The sequence below is a fragment of the Gigantopelta aegis genome, chromosome 11, assembly GCF_016097555.1.
Source record: "Gigantopelta aegis isolate Gae_Host chromosome 11, Gae_host_genome, whole genome shotgun sequence".
Classification (NCBI taxonomy): domain Eukaryota; kingdom Metazoa; phylum Mollusca; class Gastropoda; order Neomphalida; family Peltospiridae; genus Gigantopelta; species Gigantopelta aegis.
Genome location: NC_054709.1, coordinates 28,822,473 through 28,842,969, shown reverse-complemented (window position 1 = coordinate 28,842,969; position 20,497 = coordinate 28,822,473). Strand labels below are relative to the sequence as shown.

Below are 20,497 nucleotides of genomic sequence, written 5' to 3'. Positions count from 1 at the left end.
GCTCTGTGTAAACGAACATTCTGAGAGTTATTGTTAGTGTTAAAGCAATGTGTCCCCTGTCAGGGCCCAACACATTTTTGTATCTCCTAACTTCAAGAGACATAACTCTGAAACTTGGTCTGTAAAATAACAAGATAAAGCTATCACAAAATTTCAGCTCAATATTTTTTTAATTTTTTTTTTATTATTATTATTATTATTATTATATTATTATTATTATCCCCAGAGCAATATAGCCATGCCATGGTTCAGCTCAGTATCTTAAGGCATTGTGAAAAAAAATACCCAGAAAAACATTTATTACATACCTTATTATAGTGATAGACATTTTGAAACCGTGTGATAAATTTATTTTGTATTGCACATATGTGCAATCTGGACCGGAACTTTTAAATGGGGAATTCCCTTTTTATTTTTACTGCAGTTAGAGCCTTTTATTTACAGACGTCATATATGATTTACAAATGACGTCACATCGTATTTGAAACATTACACAAGGCTGCCGCAGAGTATGAATCTTAGCGTTTAGTAAATCCATGGAGTTTTGATCATAGATTTAACAAAGTGTTGTTATGTTAAATTAAAAAACATTTTTGTAAAACATAAAAGGTTTGTAATAAGTACAGAACTTCACGTTGTTTTTGCTTCCTATTTATTGCACTAGTTATTTTGCGAAAGAACATACCATAGCAGTCTTATATTCTTGTGCAAAATAAACTCCAATAAATAGGAAGCGAAAAAAACAACGTATGTGAAGTTTTGTTTGTATATATATATATATATATATATGGGACAGACAGAAGGACAGATGAAACCTATAGTCCCCTCTGGTTGGACCAGTATTGAACTAATAGAGATAAAAATCTGGCTTAATTGTACCCCCACTGAAGATAGTGTCCCCCAAGTAGAGATTGTGCCTCCCCCACCACTTAAGATATTGTGCCTATAGGCCTGGGGCCTAATTCACTAAACTCTCTCAACTTTGAGATCTCGCAGTGCAATGCTAAAAGACTTGCTGTCTAGCAGAGTCTAAGAGAGTTTTGTGAATTAGGTCCCTGATCTACACAGATAAAGATCGCTTCAGGTATCTGTGGTATAATCAATGAACAACAAAAAAGTAAACTAGAAATAAATTTATTTCATATATATTTTAATATTCACATGTTTATGAAATTCACAACATTTAAAGTTTTATTGGTATGATATCACAGTTTTCTATCTATAAGTCCCCTTCTCAGTTACTTCCACAGTGAAGAAATAAAAACTGCTGTGCACGTTTCACAGGGCTAATGGAGTGTTTTATTTGTCTTTTTGTCCAAAGTTTAATTAACTGGAATAAAAGTAGAAGGAATATGTACTCAAATTGGTCGGGGTGAAAAAAAACCCCAACAAATTCACTATCACTTGAAATAAAGACACCCTATTCAAAATTTGTGTTCCTTCCGTCATTTAATGAAAATGAAAGTCTACTAAATAAATACACTAAAAAAAAAAAGATTACAAAATCCACATCCAGCAACATATAAACACCATTTTGAATATTTAAAGTTCCAAAACTTTTCACTTTATTTCCAAAAATATTCCATATCAACTAAGACTTCTTTAATATTTGTTGATAACTGATTTAATAAGATATAATGTGGATGTTTTTAGGACCAAATTCTGATGGTGGTGTCACTTCCACCAGACACCATGAAGTCTCCACTCTTGTCAAATGCCAGACACTGGACAGCATCTTCGTGACCAATCAGAGGTGTCACCTAAAAATAGCAACCAATTGTTTGTCAGTATACTAAAAACAAATATCTTTTGTGACCAATCAGAGGTATCACTTAAAAAACAGCAACCAATTGTTCTTCAATATACTAAAAACAAACATCTTTGTGACCAATTAGAGGTAGGCCTATCCTAAAAGTAACTAGCACATTATGTGTATGAATATTACGCAGATTATGTATAAATTTATTTCTAGTTATACAATTTACTAAATATCACTAGAAAACTTAATTTTATCCTTTGATATGATGCAGAAAATGATCTCATTAAGTAAAACATGATGGGAACAAAAGAAACAGATTTTTGTTTGTTTTATTCTATAATGGTCACAAATGTATAAATTACCATAGCTTTGCTATTTTATGCAATTTTATACAAAGTACAACTGTTATACATTGATAAAATTACAAGAAATGACCCCCCAAAATTCCTAATTATATGTAGTATTTTATGACACAAATTCTGCAAAGCAAACCTGCAGCACAGATGTTGCATCCGTAACTCCCACTACTAATATTACTGCCACCACTGCCATAACTCCCACTACTAATATCACTACCACCACTTCCGTAACTCCCACTACTAATATCACTGCCACCACATCCGTAACTCCCACTACTAATATTACTGCCACCACTGCCGTAACTCCCACTACTAATATCACTATCACCACTTCCGTAACTCCCACTACTAATATCACCACCACCACTGCCATAACTCCCACTACTAATATCACTACCACCACTTCTGTAACTCCCACTACTAATATCACGACCACCACTTCCGTAACTCCCACTACTAATATCGCTACCACCACTTCCGTAACTCCCACTACTAATATCGCCACCACCACTTCCGTAACTCCCACTACTAATATCGCCACCACCACTTCCGTAACTCCCACTACTAATATCGCCACCACCACTTCCATAACTCCCACTACTAATATCGCCACCACCACTGCCGTAACTCCCACTACTAATATCACCACCACCACTGCCGTAACTCCCACTACTAATATCACCACCACCACTTCTGTAACTCCCACTACTAATATCACTACCACCACTTCTGTAACTCCCACTACTAATATCACCACTTTCGTAACTCCCACTACTAATATCACTACCACCACTTCTGTAACTCCCACTACTAATATCACTACCACCACTTCCGTAACTCCCACTACTAATATCACGACCACCACTTCCGTAACTCCCACTACTAATATCACTACCACCACTTCCGTAACTCCCACTACTAATATCACCACCACCACTTCCATAACTCCCACTACTAATATCACTACCACCACTTCCGTAACTCCCACTACTAATATCACCACTTCCGTAACTCCCACTACTAATATCACTACCACCACTTCTGTAACTCCCACTACTAATATCACTACCACCACTTCTGTAACTCCCACTACTAATATCACCACTTCCGTAACTCCCACTACTAATATCACTACCACCACTTCTGTAACTCCCACTACTAATATCACGACCACCACTTCCGTAACTCCCACTACTAATATCACTACCACCACTTCCGTAACTCCCACTACTAATATCACTACCACCACTTCCGTAACTCCCACTACTAATATCACTACCACCATTTCCGTAACTCCCGCTACTAATATCACTACCACCACTTCCGTAACTCCCGCTACTAATATCACCTACCACCACTTCCGTAACTCCCACTACTAATATCACCACCACCACTTCCGTAACTCCCACTACTAATATCACCACCACCACTTCCGTAACTCCCACTACTAATATCACTACCACCACTTCCGTAACTCCCACTACTAATATCACCACTTCCGTAACTCCCACTACTAATATCACTACCACCACTTCTGTAACTCCCACTACTAATATCACTACCACCACTTCTGTAACTCCCACTACTATTATCACCACTTCCGTAACTCCCACTACTAATATCACTACCACCACTTCTGTAACTCCCACTACTAATATCACTACCACCACTTCCGTAACTCCCACTACTAATATCACGACCACCACTTCCGTAACTCCCACTACTAATATCACGACCACCACTTCCGTAACTCCCACTACTAATATCACTACCACCACTTACGTAACTCACACTACTAATCTCACTACCACCACTTCCGTAACTCCCACTACTAATATCACTACCACCACTTCCGTAACTCCCACTACTAATATCACCTACCACCACTTCCGTAACTCCCACTACTAATATCACCTACCACCACTTCCGTAACTCCCACTACTAATATCACTACCACCACTTCCGTAACTCCCACTACTAATATCACCTACCACCACTTCCGTAACTCCCACTACTAATATCACCTACCACCACTTCCGTAACTCCCACTACTAATATCACTACCACCACTTCCGTAACTCCCACTACTAATATCACCTACCACCACTTCCGTAACTCCCACTACTAATATCACTACCACCACTTCCGTAACTCCCACTACTAATATCACTACCACCACTTTCACTATGGTCCTGTCTTGGACAGAGGAGCCGGCTGAGGCCGACACCTCTGTCCATGACAGGCGTGCACTAAAACCGCTTGCTCTGAATGTGCATGTTAATCCCTATAACAACATAACGTTTGACTATGTACCAGTGGCGTAGTGTTGGTTGCCAGTGCTCAGGGCCAGTTAAGTATTGTGCCCCCTAACTAGTGGACCGTTAGCACTCTCCAAGTCCCTTCCGCCAGTCCAGAATTTTGTGTCCAGGGCAAATGCCCTGGTGGCTCCGACCACGCTACACTACTGCTATGTCCAACTACGATGTCACATACCTGTGCATTACTGACTTCATACATTTTAATTGTACTGTCATTACTGGCCACAGCAAGAATCGCACCTAGAGAAAAATGGAAAAACCCCAACATATAACAAGAGAGAGAGAAGAAAAAAGATACATATGAATATGTCACAATTATGAATATTTATTTGAATGGATATGAAAAACAAATGTGCAACAAAATAAAGAGAAACAAAATGATAATAAAAGAAAATATTAATACTGAAGAATTGAACCCTTGTTAACTACTAAAGCCAATGACCTAACCACTACACCACTGAAGCCAGGATTACCACTAGTATTAATCCAGGCTTTAAGCCGTCAACCACCCTTGGTGGCACAGTGGTTAAGCCATCGGACTACAGGCTGGTAGGTACAGGGTTCGCAGCCCAGTACCGACTCTAACCCAGAGCGAATTCTTAAGGGCTCATTGGGTAGGCGTAAGGCCACTACACCCTCTTCTCTCTCACTAACAATTAACAACTAACCCACTGTCCTGGACAGACAGCCCAGATGGCTGAGGTGTGTGCCCAGGACAGTGTGCTTGAACCTTAATTGGATATATAAGCACGAAAATAAGTTGAAATGAAATGAAATTAGCTGTCTTTCACAAAATCACAAAATGGAAGTTAAACTTAAATTTGGCAAATATATTTCTATATTAATTGGCGAAACGGCTTATTTACAAAGCCTCATATATGTTTTTTTAAATGCAGGTGTTTAAGCATTGTAAATGTTTGTAGTTATACACACGTAAGACATAAACAGGATTTGTAAATTCAGCGCTTACTCTTTGTAGAGCTACAGACGTTGTTTGTTTTTTGTAAAGTTTATTCTCCAGAACAACATAGTAATGTTAGGGTTGGGGACCCAAAAACCATTAATTAAAAATTACAAAAAGTTTGTTTTCTTTAACGACACCACTATTGGATATCAAATATTTGTTAATTTTGAAAAGTAGTCATCAGAGGAAACCCGCTACATTTTTCCTAATACACCAAGGGATCTTTTGTATACACTTTCCCACAGACAGTAAAGCACATACCACGGTCAGGGCCATACCCTAATCAAAATTCTAGGGGGGGGGGGGGGGGGCACAAATGAAACACTATACAAATGAAACCCCTAGATGTGTATGCTATTTTCTGAAGTAAAAAAAAAAGTGAGATTCTCAGGGGGTTAACGAGGGTGTCCGGTTTAGAGGGGTTTCACTGTCTTTTGTATCCTGCTGAGACCTTCGTAATGATTACAAACCTGATGAGTCGAATGAGACATGGTTCGCTGCGTGTGGTCCCAGGTCAATGCTTGTCATTGGGGCAATGGTTCGTACATCCCACAGCTTGATAACTCCGTAAGAATCGCAAGACGCCACAGTGTTACCCTGAAACAACGTACAGTACAGTTTACCCTATAATTGGGACAATGGTTCGTACATCCCACAGCTTGATAACTCCGTAAGAATCACAAGACGCCACAGTGTTACCCTGAAACAACGTACAGTACAGTTTACCCTATAATTGGGACAATGGTTCGTACATCCCACAGCTTGATAACTCCGTAAGAATCGCAAGACGCCACAGTGTTACCCTGAAACAACGTACAGTACAGTTTACCCTATAATTGGGACAATGGTTCGTACATCCCACAGCTTGATAACTCCGTAAGAATCGCAAGACGCCACAGTGTTACCCTGAAACAACGTACAGTACAGTTTACCCTATAATTGGGACAATGGTTCGTACATCCCACAGCTTGATAACTCCGTAAGAATCGCAAGACGCCACAGTGTTACCCTGAAACAACGTACAGTATAGTTTACCCTATAATTGGGACAATGGTTCGTACATCCCACAGCTTGATAACTCCGTAAGAATCGCAAGACGCCACAGTGTTCCCCTGAAACAACGTACAGTACAGTTTACCCTATAATTTACCCATATTTTATCAATGTCATAACAGGGGCGTCAGAAGCGATACAGCTATGGCCGTACCACTTTTTTGGCCAGGAATGGTTTTTTCTCTTCCGGTACTTTTTGGGCCAGGAACGTTTTTTTCTCTCATCATATACATTGCTTTCATGGCTGTACCAACTTTTAATTGTTTCTGATGTTCCTGCATAAAACCGTTTGATATTTATCATTATTAACTTGGTTAATGTTTTGCTGTCAATGGGTCATTTGTTCACAGCGAACAAGACTTGTATATCCGAGCGTAACCTTTTGATGAGATTTACGTGTACTGCGTGATGTCAAACTACATTTGTGCAAATCGCGATGATGTCATATTACCAGTGAGGCAACTTCAGAAGTTTGATTTACTAAATACTGAATTAAAATGTTATTTTACAAGTGTTATAGGATAAATAGAATTCACTGTTCGTGTTTTTTAATATGTAAAATATCAACCTCATCTAGTTAATCGGTATTTGTCTCAACAGAGCCGCGACAAATAACCAATTAACATAGACTCTGTTGATATTTTCCATACTAAAAAACCACTAATGATGAATTCTCTATTTATCTGAAACATAAAAAACCACTAATGATGAATTCTCTATTTATCTAAAACATAAAAACCCACTAATGATGAATTCTCTATTTATCTGAAACATAAAAAACCACTAATGATGAATCCTCTATTTATCTGAAACATTAAAACCCACTAATGATGAATTCTCTATTTATCTAAAACATAAAAAACAACTAATGATGAATTCTCTATTTATCTAAAACATCAAACTTTCTCTTATCAGGCACGGATCCAGATTTTTTTAATAGAGGGCCCAAAAGCTGTTCTTGTTTTTGAAAATAGAATTTAAAGGTCCTTGACAGATGGGCAGGATAAGTTTGCATTTTTTGTGTATTCTGTAATATATATTGTTTGATTAAAAATAGGAGGGGGGGGGGGGGTGGTGGGCCCCTTGGACCCCGCCTGAATCCGCACCTGCTTATACAAATTAAATCCCCGAGATGTGTATGCTATTTTCTGGAGTAAAAAAAAAAAGAACTGGTTGGAACGAGAGAAAAAAACCCAATCAGTTGAATGAATCCAGACATTTATAGGAAGGAAATGTTTTATTTATATGACGCACTCAACACATTTTTTTTTTCTCGGTTATATGGCGTCGGACATATGGTTAAGGACCACACAGATATCGAGAGAGGAAACACGCCGTCACCACTTCATGGGCTACTCTTTTCAATTAGCAGCAAGGCTTCTTTTATATGCACCATCCCACAGACAGGATAGTACATACCACAGCCTTTGTTGTGGAGCTCTGGCTGGAACGAGAAATAGCCCAGTGGGCCCACCAATGAGCATCGATCCTAGATGGATCGCGCATAAGGCGAGCGCTGTACCACTGGGCTACGTCCCGTCCCGTCCCCACATTTATAGGAGACTGTTGTAATCAAATGGTGTAAACAGTTACAGTGAGTAAATGTGACGAAAAAAACAGTCTGGCAAACCTGTTGTACAAACATGATTCAGAAATTAGTCAATCTAACTTAACCCCTCGTCTCATAAGAAAGACCAACCTTCATATTAAATACCGCCTTGTTTACAGAATGCATGTGTCCGTAGAACGTTTGTGCACACAGGCCCTGGAAAATGAAAAAAAATATGTCATCAAATGGCAGTAACTAAACAATTAGCGAAATAACTGACATCTTTTACTACATTTTCAGATATAAATGTTTTTCAGAAGCATGAACACAACTCCGCCATGCTAAAGTAAATGGCTTTAAGTGGTGAATTAATGACTGTGAGAAAAATAACATTTTGATTTCATTCATTTCAACTTATTTTTGTGCTTATATCCAATTACTGTTCAAGCATGCTGTCCTGGGCACACACCTCAGCTATCTGGGCTGTCTGTCCAGGACAGTGGGTTAGTGATAGAGAAGTCGGTGTAGTGGTCTTACACCTATCCATCGAGTCGTTAAAACTCGCTCTGGGTGGGAGCCTGTACCGGGCTGCGAACCCAGTACCTACCAGCCTTATGTCTGATAGCTTAACCACGAGTTTTACTCAGGGTAACCAAACAATTGGTCAGGTGAATATAGTTCTCGTAACCGATGAGTTATGACTACCTAATCCTAAAACACTTGTACTACGGCTCTGTGCTACATTGGCGGTTCAAAAACAAACTGATTTTCACTTTCATTACTGATATATGATACTTTTAATTTTAGAATGTAATTGTTCACCATGTAACTGATTGGCGGTTCTCGTGATTTTAAAGTTGCGTAACTGAACAAGTGAACAGAACAATGGTTCTCGTGAAATATTGTGCCCTGCATTGATTTATTAATCATTGCCTAATATTGGTGTCAAACATTTGGCTATTCTCATATATACGTGTAGTCTTAGAGAGGAAACCCGCTATATTTGTCCATTAGTAGCACGGGATCTTTTATACGCATTTTCTCACAGACAGGAAAGCACATACCACGGCCTTTGACCATGCGAAACAATAGGTCTGCAATAAACTGCGTTACTAATGGTTTGTTTAATTAAGAAAACTATTGGAAATGCCATCACTATGTGAATACAGATGAAGTAATATGCAGACCCTCTCAAAACCCCAATGATTTATCAATCGCTTGAATAAATATACATATTTGATGTTACCGTAGCACGAAGAATCGCTTGAATAAATATACATATTTGATGTTACTAAGAATCACTTCAATAAATATACATATTTTATGTTACTAAGAATCACTTCAATAAATATACATATTTGATGTTACCGTAGCTCGAAGAATCGCTTGAATAAATATACATATTTGATGTTACTAAGAATCACTTCAATAAATATACATATTTGATGTTACTAAGAATCACTTCAATAAATATACATATTTGATGTTACTAAGAATCACTTCAATAAATTTACATATTTGATGTTACGAAGAATCGCTTGAATAAATATACATATTTGATGTTACTAAGAATCACTTCAATAAATATACATATTTGATGTTACTAAGAATCACTTCAATAAATATACATATTTGATGTTACTAAGAATCACTTCAATAAATATACATATTTGATGTTACTAAGAATCACTTCAATAAATATACATATTTGATGTTACCGTAGTACTAAGAATCACTTCAATAAATATACATATTTGATGTTACTGTCATACTAAGAATCGCTTCAATAAATATACATATTTGATGTTACTGTCGTACTAAGAATACCAAGAATTATACATACTGTTCTTGCGTCCCACAGGGAGAGAGTTTTGTCTGCTGACGCTGTGAGGAGAATATTAGAAAAGTGGAGGAACTCTATGCTGTTCACTGAATCTGCATGACCACGCAGTGTGTACCGACACCGCAAACTGAAAGAACAATTTTTAAAGATCAAGGATATAATAAATTTTTATGTGCTTTAAGGAAAGGAAATTCATTGTGTCCACTATTCACTTGAAACTGATGTTAGCTGAAAACATACGGACAGTACTTTAAAATCATTAGACCACTACCGATCCAACTGGAGGGGACTATAGGTTTCAACTCCGTCCGTCTTTCTGTCTGTCTGTCCATCCGTCTGTCTGTCCCACATATAGTTTTCCGGATGTTTTTTTCAAAAAGCCTTGAGATATTTTGCTGAAATTTTGTGTATGGCTTTACCATGTACTGACACAGATCAAGTTTGACTTTCATGGTGATTTACCCATTTCTGAAAGCGTTATGGCCCTTGAACTTAGGAGATAAGAAAATTTGTTTTCTGGATGTTTCTCTCACGGTGCTTTGAGATATTCAGCTGACATTTTGCATGTACTGTTACAGATCAAGTTTGACTTTTATGGCAATTTATCCATTTTCACAGAGTTAAGGCCCATGAATTTAGAAGATACAAAAATTTGCTGGGTCAGTTGGGGGACATGTATTGCTTTAACAGTACTCTCAGAATGCTTGTTTAGGTTGTCTAATGCAGTGGCATGTGACATGGGTGTAATTCATGCACACATGTATCTTCTTATGCACTGATATATGCACAGTGCTGTCAAGTCTCACATATCCGGCGTGAAACTCACGCATTTGAACGTCGTGTCACGCTCTCACACCGATACATGATTTTCTCATGCATTTTAAACATTATAGCAATTTTTTTTATACACATATATTTTTTGTTGTTCATTCAATCTCGACGACCAACAAACAAGCCTGTGGCTGCCGGTCGGACCAGTTAAGCATTGTAATGCACTAAAATTATATAATAGGTGTCCACGTCGTTTACTGGTCAGAATCTCGAACACTGACCAATTGTCTGCGTGCTTATTTCCCCCGCCGGTTTATTCGGATTCACAATGTCAGACTCCGATAGTTCAGATTCAGACAAGATCTCACTCCTTGTGAAAGTTCCCACTTGAGAGATCTGTATGCACAAGACACTCACACGCAAACACACAAACAAAAACACATATGTACACAATCACATACACATACTACACACACACAGACACACACATACTACACACACACTACACACACACACATACTACACACACACACACACTACACACACACACACACACACACACTACACACACACTACACTACACACACACACACATACTATACACACACACTACACACACACTACACAGACACACACTACACACACACACTACACACACACTACACACACACTACACAGACACACACTACACACACACACTACACTACACACACACTACACACACACATACTACACACACAGACACACACACACTACACACACATACTACACACACACACACACTACACACACACACACTACACACACACATACTACACACACTACACACACACAGTCACACACACACGCAGTCACACACACACACGCAGTCACACACACACACACAGTCACACACACACACACAGTCACACACACACTTAATAATTAAATGTTGTGAAAGATTATCTTCCTACCTGTTTAGATCCCAGACTTTTGCCGTGTTGTCCATCGAGCTGGATGCAAGGAAATCTCCACATGAGTGCCATGAGCAGCTCCATACTAAAAATACAATAACAATAAATCATTATTTGTACCATTTGACAAAAACATTTTGATATAAAGAAATTTAAGGTTAGACTTTTGCTTTGTTTAAAAGTTAAAAAGTTTGTTTTGTTTAACGACACCACTAAAGCACACTGCTTTGGATGTCAAATATTTGGTAATTTCATCATATAGTCTTAGAGAGGAAACCCGCTACATTTTTCTATTAGTAGCAAGAGATCTTTTATATGCACCATGCAAGTGCAAGGACGATGTTTTTGATTGCGTAAAATGAAACTGCACTGAATATTTTCGCTTGTCCACTGGACAACCGCTGGGGTACATTTCGCTTGTCCGAGAAGGTTTTCACTTGTAAAGTTGTTATTGCGAACACTGTAAAATGGACTGACCCGCCAGCGAGTGGTCGGTGAATGTGTGGACACATTCCGCTTTGTTGAAATCCCAAATCTTCACCGTCGTGTCACCGCTGGTGGTCGCCAACTTAGCCCCTCTGAAACAAAATGGAATGAATGAATGAATGAATGAATGAATGAAAAAAACAAATTAAATACTTGTTTAATCAGGGACCACTGGTGGTCGCCAACTTAGTCCCTCTGAAACAAAATGGAATGAATTATTCAATGAATGAATGAATGAATGAATGAATGAATGAATGAAAAACAAATTAAATACTTGTTTAATCAGGGACCACTGGTGGTCGCCAACTTAGCCCCTCTGAAACAAAATGGAATGAATTATTCAATTATTCAATGAATGAATGAATGAATGAATGAATGAAAAACAAATTAAATGTTTGTTTTAATCAGTGACCACTGGTGGTCGCCAACTTAGCCCCTCTGAAACAAAATGGAATGAACTATTGAATTATTCAATGAATGAATGAATGAAAAACAAATTAAATGTGTGTTTAATCAGTGACTACTGGGTGTTTGACATAATTGGTACAATCTACTGCGACAGACACTTGGTTTAGAATGTGAGAGAAAAAAAGGAAAGGAACGTCTTCTTAATGACACCCCTGCACATTGTTTAATCAGAATAATCTTATGATGAATCGAAGTGATATCTCCCATGTACATGTGTATGGTCTTCACCCTGTCGTGTACCGATAAGAATGGGAAGACACCCCCCCCCCCCCCCCCCCCGACAAATACTGAGTTCTTACGATGGATGGAAGTCACAGCTAGAGACCCAGTCAGTGTGCCCCTCCCCAGTCATGATGATGTCACCACTAGGCACCGCCCACATCTTCCATGTATGGTCATCACTGCAGCTTGCAAGAATCTGCTTACGAGGATGTAGAGCTAATCTGAAAAACAAACAAAAAGAAAATAAATAAAAATTAATATGTGTCCCATCTTCTATCACTTCTCCCTCCCTCTATCCTCCCCTCCCTCCCTCCTTCCCTCCTTCCCTCTGTCTCTCTCTGTCTCTCTCTCTCTCTCTCTCTCTCTCTCTCTCTCTCTCTCTCTCTCTCTTTCTGCCCCATCTCCTCCATATTTAAGTCTCTAATTTAACTATGACAATCTACAATCTCCATGACATTGTCACACTGTTTTCAATTTTCTGCGACATTTATTGTCATGGGACCTGCAATATTTATATTACTTTTCTTGATCATTTATTAATATTTTTTAGAATACTGACAAATTAAACTCTTCTTTTACACATTAACTGCAAAAATACCTTGCATGCTATTTTTCCATGGGCATATTTCTTTTTTTGCCATTGACATTTTCTTAATCACCAGGGTTCTGTACCTCTCCCATCTCTCTCAAGGGAGGGAGTTAATGTGAGAACATACTTTTACACAAAAAAGCTTTGCTTTTATGGGAGAAAATAGCAAAAAAAAAAAAAAAAAAAAAAAAAAAAAAAAAAGAGAAAATATATTAAAATGTTGATAATTCTGATTTAATTAATTAATCCTAATTCATTTCTTTTCTTACCCACTTATGGGATGGGCGTGAGCCTGGAACGTGTTCGACAGTCTGAATCCACCGGTGCGTGTCAGGTGACTGGACGGCGATTTTGACATACTCAGGTACGGGTTTACACCAGTGTCTACAGGGAATTCAGAATCCTATACAAAAAAACAACAACATTAAAACTTGAGAAAAGTATGTTGTATTATTGTTACTTAAACATCAGAAAATAACCCTTAAACAATAAAGTGAAACCTGCTAGATTTTTTTTTTTTTTTTAGGATTCCACCAGAATCATAAACATGATTTAATACAGATATTTTGGGAAAGAAAGAAATGTTTTATTTAACGACGCACTCAACACATTTTATTTACGGTTATATGGCGTCAGACATATGGTTAGGGACCACACAGATTTTGAGAGGACACCCACTGTCGCCACTATATGGGCTACTCTTTCCGATTAGCAGCAAGGAATTTTTTATTTGCACTTCCCACAGGCAGGATAGCACAAACCATGGCCTTTGTTGAACCAGTTATGGATCACTGGTCGGTGCAGGTGGTTTACACCTACCCAATGAGCCTTGCGGAGCACTCACTCAGGGTTTGGAGTCGGTATCTGGATTAAAAATCCCATGCCTCGACTGGGATCCGAACCCAGTACCTACCAGCCTGTATACCGATGGCCTAACCACGACGTCACCGAGGCCGGCAGATATTTTGGGATTCCGTATCACAATCTTACGCTTCAGACCCAAAATCTGGAGTTCGCAGAAGCACGGAATCATATTAAATTAGCAACCTGCTTTCTTTGTAATATTCACAAACCATAGATAAAAGCAGGGTTGCATGGCATAAAGATAAAATGATGGTGTTAACTATCGATTTAGAAATTTTAAATATTTCATATATTTCAGCCTATATGTTAAGTTTTCCCACCCCAATCAGTGCCACATGACTGATATATGGAATGCCATGGTATGTGCTGTTTTGAACGTGGGAAAGTGCATATAAAAGATCCCATGCTAACAGACAAATGTAATGGGCTTGTAGCCCAGTGGGAAAACGCTTGCTTGAAGTGCGGTCGGTGGACCCATTGGGCTATTTCTCGCTCTAGCCAGTGCACCACGACTGGTATATCAAAGGCCATGGTATGTGCTATCCTGTCTGTGGGATGGGGCATATAAAAGATCTCGTGCTACTAATGGAAAAATGTAGCAGGTTTCATCTCTATGACTGTCAAAATGACCATATGTTTGACATCCAATAGCTGATGATTCATAAATCAATGTGCTCTAGTGGTGTTGTTAAACAAAACAAACTTTCTTTCCTCTGAAGACTGTATTTCAGAATTACGAAATGTTTGACATCCAATAGCCGATGATTCATAAATCAATGTGCTCTAGTGGTGTTGTTAAACAAAACAAACTTTCTTTCTTTCCTCTGAAGACTGTATGTCAGAATTACGAAATGTTTGACATCCAATATAGCCGATGATTAATTAATCAACGGGCTCTAGTGGTTGCATAAAACAGAACAAACTTTAACATTTTTTTTTTATGCTAAGTCTGCTGTAATTGTTCAGGAATGCCATAATACATAACTGTCCATGGTGACCGATATTTTGATCCTTTCTCTATGGAATTCAAAGGAATAAAAAGACATTTTTAAAAATTTAGATAATAAGAATGGTAGACAGAGGGAGATAGATGAGAAAGATGAATGAAAGTGTGAGCCAGCTTTGACGGGATTTGAACCACTGTCATCAGCTTGACTGTACAGGTGGAGTAGTACAGTACAGTAGTTGATATTTTAATGATCCATACTTTTGGATGTCTCTTGTAGTCTTCAGGGTACTGCTGTACGTCTTTCACATATTTCTCTCTCTCTGCTCGCAACATCTGCTGAGTGGGGCCCGGATCGGTCTGACTCGAGTCGAGGCTGCCATGTTGACATGTGTTGTCTGTTAGAAAAAAACAACAAAATACAAAAAACATTGTAAATATAAATAATCTTGATATAATTGTAGTAGAATCTCACTGTGTCGAACTCGGCAGGGTCGAATACACCGCAATGCTTGAACCAAAACCAAAATCCTGTGTTACACTTACAGAATGTTTACCTAATGGCTAGATCTAACTACCCGATGCGTCAAACAGTTTCTCGAGCATCAACGGTGTTCGAGCCGACGGGATTCAACAGTACAAACGTTTTTGGGGACAGGATTTAGCTCAATCAGTTGAGTGCTCGCTTGAGGTGCTTGCATCACAGGATTAAACCCCCTTTGTGGATCCATCCATGGATTCCTTTTTTCCTCAATCCAACCAGTGCACCACAACTGATCAAAGGCCATGGTATGTGCTTTCCTGTCTGTAGGGAAGTGCATATAAAAGATCTCTTGCTGTGTTAGAAAAAATGTAGCGGGTTTCCTCTGATGACTTCGTGTCAGAATTATCAAATGTTTGACATCCAATAGCTGATGATTTATTAATCAATGTGCTCTAGTGGTGTAGTTAAACAAAACAAACATTATATCCATTAATATTCCAGCACACTGTCCTGGACACACACCTCAGCTATCAAGACAGTATATTAGTTGTTAGTGGTTAGTGAGAGAGAAAAGGGTGTAGTGGTCTCACACCTACCCACTGAGTCATTAAAACTCGCTCTGCAATTTTTGAAATTTAATAGATAATTTGGCAAAAGAAATTTGCTGACCTAGATCTAGCTCTGGTATCAGTCAAACTGTTCATAAGCACTCGCCCTCCTGAACAGGCTACCAATGACCGTAAAGGGAGATAACCATGGGAATGACATGGCTGATCTCCCCTTGTAAGCCTCCATGTTTGACAGCAATATTACTTTTACTTTATTGCTGTAATATACCTCTTAGTGTATTAATTTTGTAACTACGGACTTAAAACGTCCCGATTCCACCTAACGGCAAATGACTGTAAAAGGAAGGAGGGACGTAGCCCACTAGTAAAGCGCTTGCTTGATGTGCAGTCGGTCTAGGATCGATCCCCGTCAGTGGACCTATTGGGGTATTTCTCGCTCTAGCCAGTGCACCACAACTGGTATATGAAAAGCTGTTGTATGTGCTATTCTGTCTTGGCGATGGTGCATATAAAAGATTCCTTGCTACTAATGAAAAAATTGTAGGTTTCTTCTCTTAGACAATATTTCAAATTAACAAATGTTTGACATTCAATAGCTAGTGATTAATAAATCAATGTGCTCTAGTGCTGTCGTTAAACAAAATAAACAAAAACAAAATTACTGTAAAGGGAGACAAATAACCATGTAATGACCTCGCTGATCTCCCCTTGTAAGCCTCCGTGTTTGAAATTAATATTATTTTTACTTTATTGCTGTTAAGTAACTCTAAGTGTATTAATTTTGTAACTACACTCAAAAGGCCCCGATTCCAGCTGACAGCAGATGACTGTAAAGGGAGACAACTAACCATGTGATGATCTTGTTGATCTCCCTTTGTAAACCTCCATGTTTGAAATTAATATTTATTTTACTTTATTGTTGCTATATATCTTAGTGTATTAATGACTGTAAAGGGAGACAACAAACTATGTGATGACGTCACTGATTTCCCCTTGTAAGCCTCCATGTTTGAAATTAATATTAGTTTTACTTTATTGTTGCTATATATCTCTTGGTGAATTAATTTTGTAACTAAAGACTCAAAAGGCCCAGATTCCAGCTGACAGCAGACTGTAAAGGGAGACAACTAACCATGTGACGACCTCGCTGATCCCCCCTTGTAGGACTCGATGTTCTTGAGCGTGCTCTGTAGCCCGGTCACCTGACCAACAGCTCGGTCCCGCTCCAGCTTCGCCAACATCTTTTCCTTCATGGCAACCTCGTATTTCGACTTCAGTTGCTGCAATGTCGGCTCATACTGACCAAAGTGGCGCTTCAGTCTGAAGTCATAAATTATAATAAATTACTTTATCCAGCAATCACTGTATACATTTGCAAAATATGATGACTAGATAAATCTCTATATTTTCGGTCACTGACCAAAATATAAGTCACGTGACATAAGCCCGACTCGATTCGAGTATTTCAGAGTAGATTTTCAATAAACATACTCATTAAATCATTTGTTGAAGTGCAGTAAATACAAATAACTTTTACTTTTGCGATAACAATACAAAATTTTTATATTTATTTATGAATTAAGAGTTTAGAAACGCTTTTTTAATGTGACAGAATGTAGCTAGTGTCTTACAAATAATGACGTCATGCATCTTGTATGACGTCATATGGTAAAAACCTTGCTAGGTTAACAATACTCGATTTGCGTACACAAAACTGGAATAAATAATGATTTTCCGAATATTCCTGTAGGATTGCAGGATAAAAGAAATAACTGGTTACTGTCTTAAGATATTGGCTTTATCCTGCGAAGGTTAGAATGGCAAATGCAGCGAGGCTCTGCCGTGCTGCATTCGCCATTCGACCTGAGACAGTAACCAGTTATTCCCTATATATAATATCGTAAATTATAATGTAACACATAGTATATTAATAAATTATAATAAACTATTTTATAAATTACAATAAATTACTATATAATATTATAAGTCTTAATGTGACAATATTATTATAAATCATTTACAATGTAACAGTATTATTATAAATTGTAATAAATAATTTTATAAATTGTAATAACTAATTTAATAAATTATAATAAATAATTTTATAAATTTAATAAATAATTTAATAAATAATTTTATAAATTTAATAAATTAGTTTACAGATTTATACCATCTTAAAACACACAGAACATCAGACGAGCACTCTACTAGTGAGCTATATCCAACTCCTGGAGTGTAATAATTGAGAAATGGGGTGGGATGTAGCCCAGTGGTAAAGCGCTCCCTTAATGTGTTGTCGGTTTGGGATCAATCCCTGTCGGTGGGCCCATTGGGCTATTCGTCGTTCCAGCCAGTGTACCATGACTGGTGTATCAAAGAACGTGGTATGTGCTATCCTGTCTGTGGGATGGTGCATATAAAAGATCCCTTGCTACTAATGGAAAAATGTAGCGTGTTTCGTCTCTATGACTATCAGTCAAAATTACCAAATGTTTGACATCCAATAGCCGATGATTAATACATCAATGTGCTCCAGTGGTGTCGTTAAACAAAACAAACTTTAATTGAGAAAACTGGGTGAGAAAACCTTCACAGATCTTTGTATACCTCTTGAAGTCCTCTATCAGTCTGCTTTTCTCCTGGACCACTCGCTTGTGGTGCATGCGGTGATAGTCACGATCTTTCCTTATCTTAACCAACGTCTCTTTCGCTTTCCTAAAACAAAACCACATTGTTTCTTGTGACGTTTTAAAGAATAAGGGCAAGGGTATGAAATGGAGATAAGCTTTCACAGACAACCTCAGATGATTTCATACCCAGCAATGTTTTTATTTGTTTTTGCCAATCATAACACCATGAGTCCAGGGCTCTGTTCCATAAAGCGACCTTAGCACTAAGCTCACCGTAAGTGCATGTTAGCTGTGCAGTTACGGTGATCTTAGGGCCAAGATCGCTTCGTGGAACGGGGCCCAGGCCACGATGTACTGATTATAATTTTGTGTAAAGGAGATGTCAAGAAGTTCCAATTGATGGTAATTTTGAATTAATATAAAATGGAGAATATCTACATTCTTTCAACTCTATATTCCATCAGAATGAGTTTAACCCATACCTCCACCCCCCACTCCCCATATAAATCATTCTAAAGCTAACCCTAACCCTAACAAGATCAACCATGCAAAGAACCAGGGGCCTAATTCACTAAACTCTCGCAACTTTGCGATCTCGCAGTGCAATGCTAAAAGACTTACAAAGAGGATACTTTGTTGTCTAGCAGAGCCTAAGAGACCTTTGTGAATTAGGCCCCAGGTCTGGTACAATGTTGAGGAAACACAGACCACCCCCCCCCCCTCCCCATTTTGAATACCATGGACTTTGACACATTAAAATATTATCCATGATAAATCATGCAGATATGCAAAATAAATACATTTCCATAAGTGTACAAGATATTCGGGCAAAATGTGCTAACCTGAGACCTTTTTACCAGGTATTTCCATCATTCTACCCGTAAAATGAGTTGTAATCTGTGTAAAAATGCGTAGTAGTTTGTTTTCAGTCCTACCCTATATAGCTATTTGGTAGTAATTAATGCTAATGTGATTAAATGTTGTTATGCAGATTCGGGCAAAAGTCAGCCTGTCCTCTCTACAAAAATGGGAGCCTGTATGCCAATGTACATCTCTTTAATGAGCTTAGTGATTTTTGTAAAACTGAAAATTTAATCCGACTACTGATTTCCTTATCAAATTTGCCAAATTCCTAACACTTACATAACCGTGGAAAGAACATTATATGAGCTGTCCAGTGAAATTAACACTACTGAAATAGACTACAGCTGTCTAAGTTATGTAATTTAAGTTAAATGCAAGCACACATAAACATGTTTTAGTTGTAAAAGACGTTGAACTTTTTTCAATAATCTGCTGTGAGAGATAATTAGTACAAAAACAGCCATTTATGTAGTATGCTCTGTATAATTCTACTACTATAGTAAATCAGTAAGTTTACAGTGCTGCGCTTCTGAATTTCTCGACTTCTTTTTTGAGAAACTTGACCTCCATGTCGAGATCCTGGTTCCGCGTGTAAACCTCGGGAACAATCCCAACATCCTCCTCATGTAACAGTCCCTTCTGTTGTAGCTCGTACCTAGAAAACAAGAGCACTACAGTTAAGACATTTCTTTGTTAGTGCCGGGATGTAGCCCAGTGGTAAAGCGCTTGCTTGATATGTGGTCGGTCTAGTATCAATCTTTGTCGGTAAGGCGATTGGGCTATTTCTCGTTCCAGCCAGTGCACTA

At 38.2% G+C, this 20,497-nt stretch overlaps 1 protein-coding gene across 2 annotated transcripts in view; it reads right to left on the bottom strand.

The window, feature by feature from the left end:
* Positions 1–1,118: 1,118 nt before the first annotated feature.
* The window catches only part of LOC121385522 (sperm-associated antigen 16 protein-like), a 26,877-nt gene continuing 7,498 nt past the window's right edge, over positions 1,119–20,497 (bottom strand). Inside the window, exons 5-17 of one of the 2 annotated variants that reach the window (XM_041516227.1) lie at positions 20,209–20,346; positions 18,805–18,912; positions 17,330–17,517; positions 15,406–15,542; positions 13,604–13,737; positions 12,823–12,966; positions 12,047–12,147; positions 11,570–11,654; positions 9,846–9,972; positions 8,153–8,218; positions 5,871–5,997; positions 4,612–4,676; positions 1,119–1,760 (exon numbers count right to left, since the gene is read on the bottom strand). In XM_041516227.1, the coding sequence (XP_041372161.1) occupies positions 1,650–1,760; positions 4,612–4,676; positions 5,871–5,997; positions 8,153–8,218; positions 9,846–9,972; positions 11,570–11,654; positions 12,047–12,147; positions 12,823–12,966; positions 13,604–13,737; positions 15,406–15,542; positions 17,330–17,517; positions 18,805–18,912; positions 20,209–20,346 (1,531 nt within the window). In that variant the 3' untranslated portion in view covers positions 1,119–1,649. Of the gene's footprint in view, positions 1,761–4,611; positions 4,677–5,870; positions 5,998–6,313; positions 6,410–8,152; positions 8,219–9,845; positions 9,973–11,569; positions 11,655–12,046; positions 12,148–12,822; positions 12,967–13,603; positions 13,738–15,405; positions 15,543–17,329; positions 17,518–18,804; positions 18,913–20,208; positions 20,347–20,497 lie in introns of those variants that run through there. The other variant, XM_041516229.1, reaches the window with a different exon arrangement.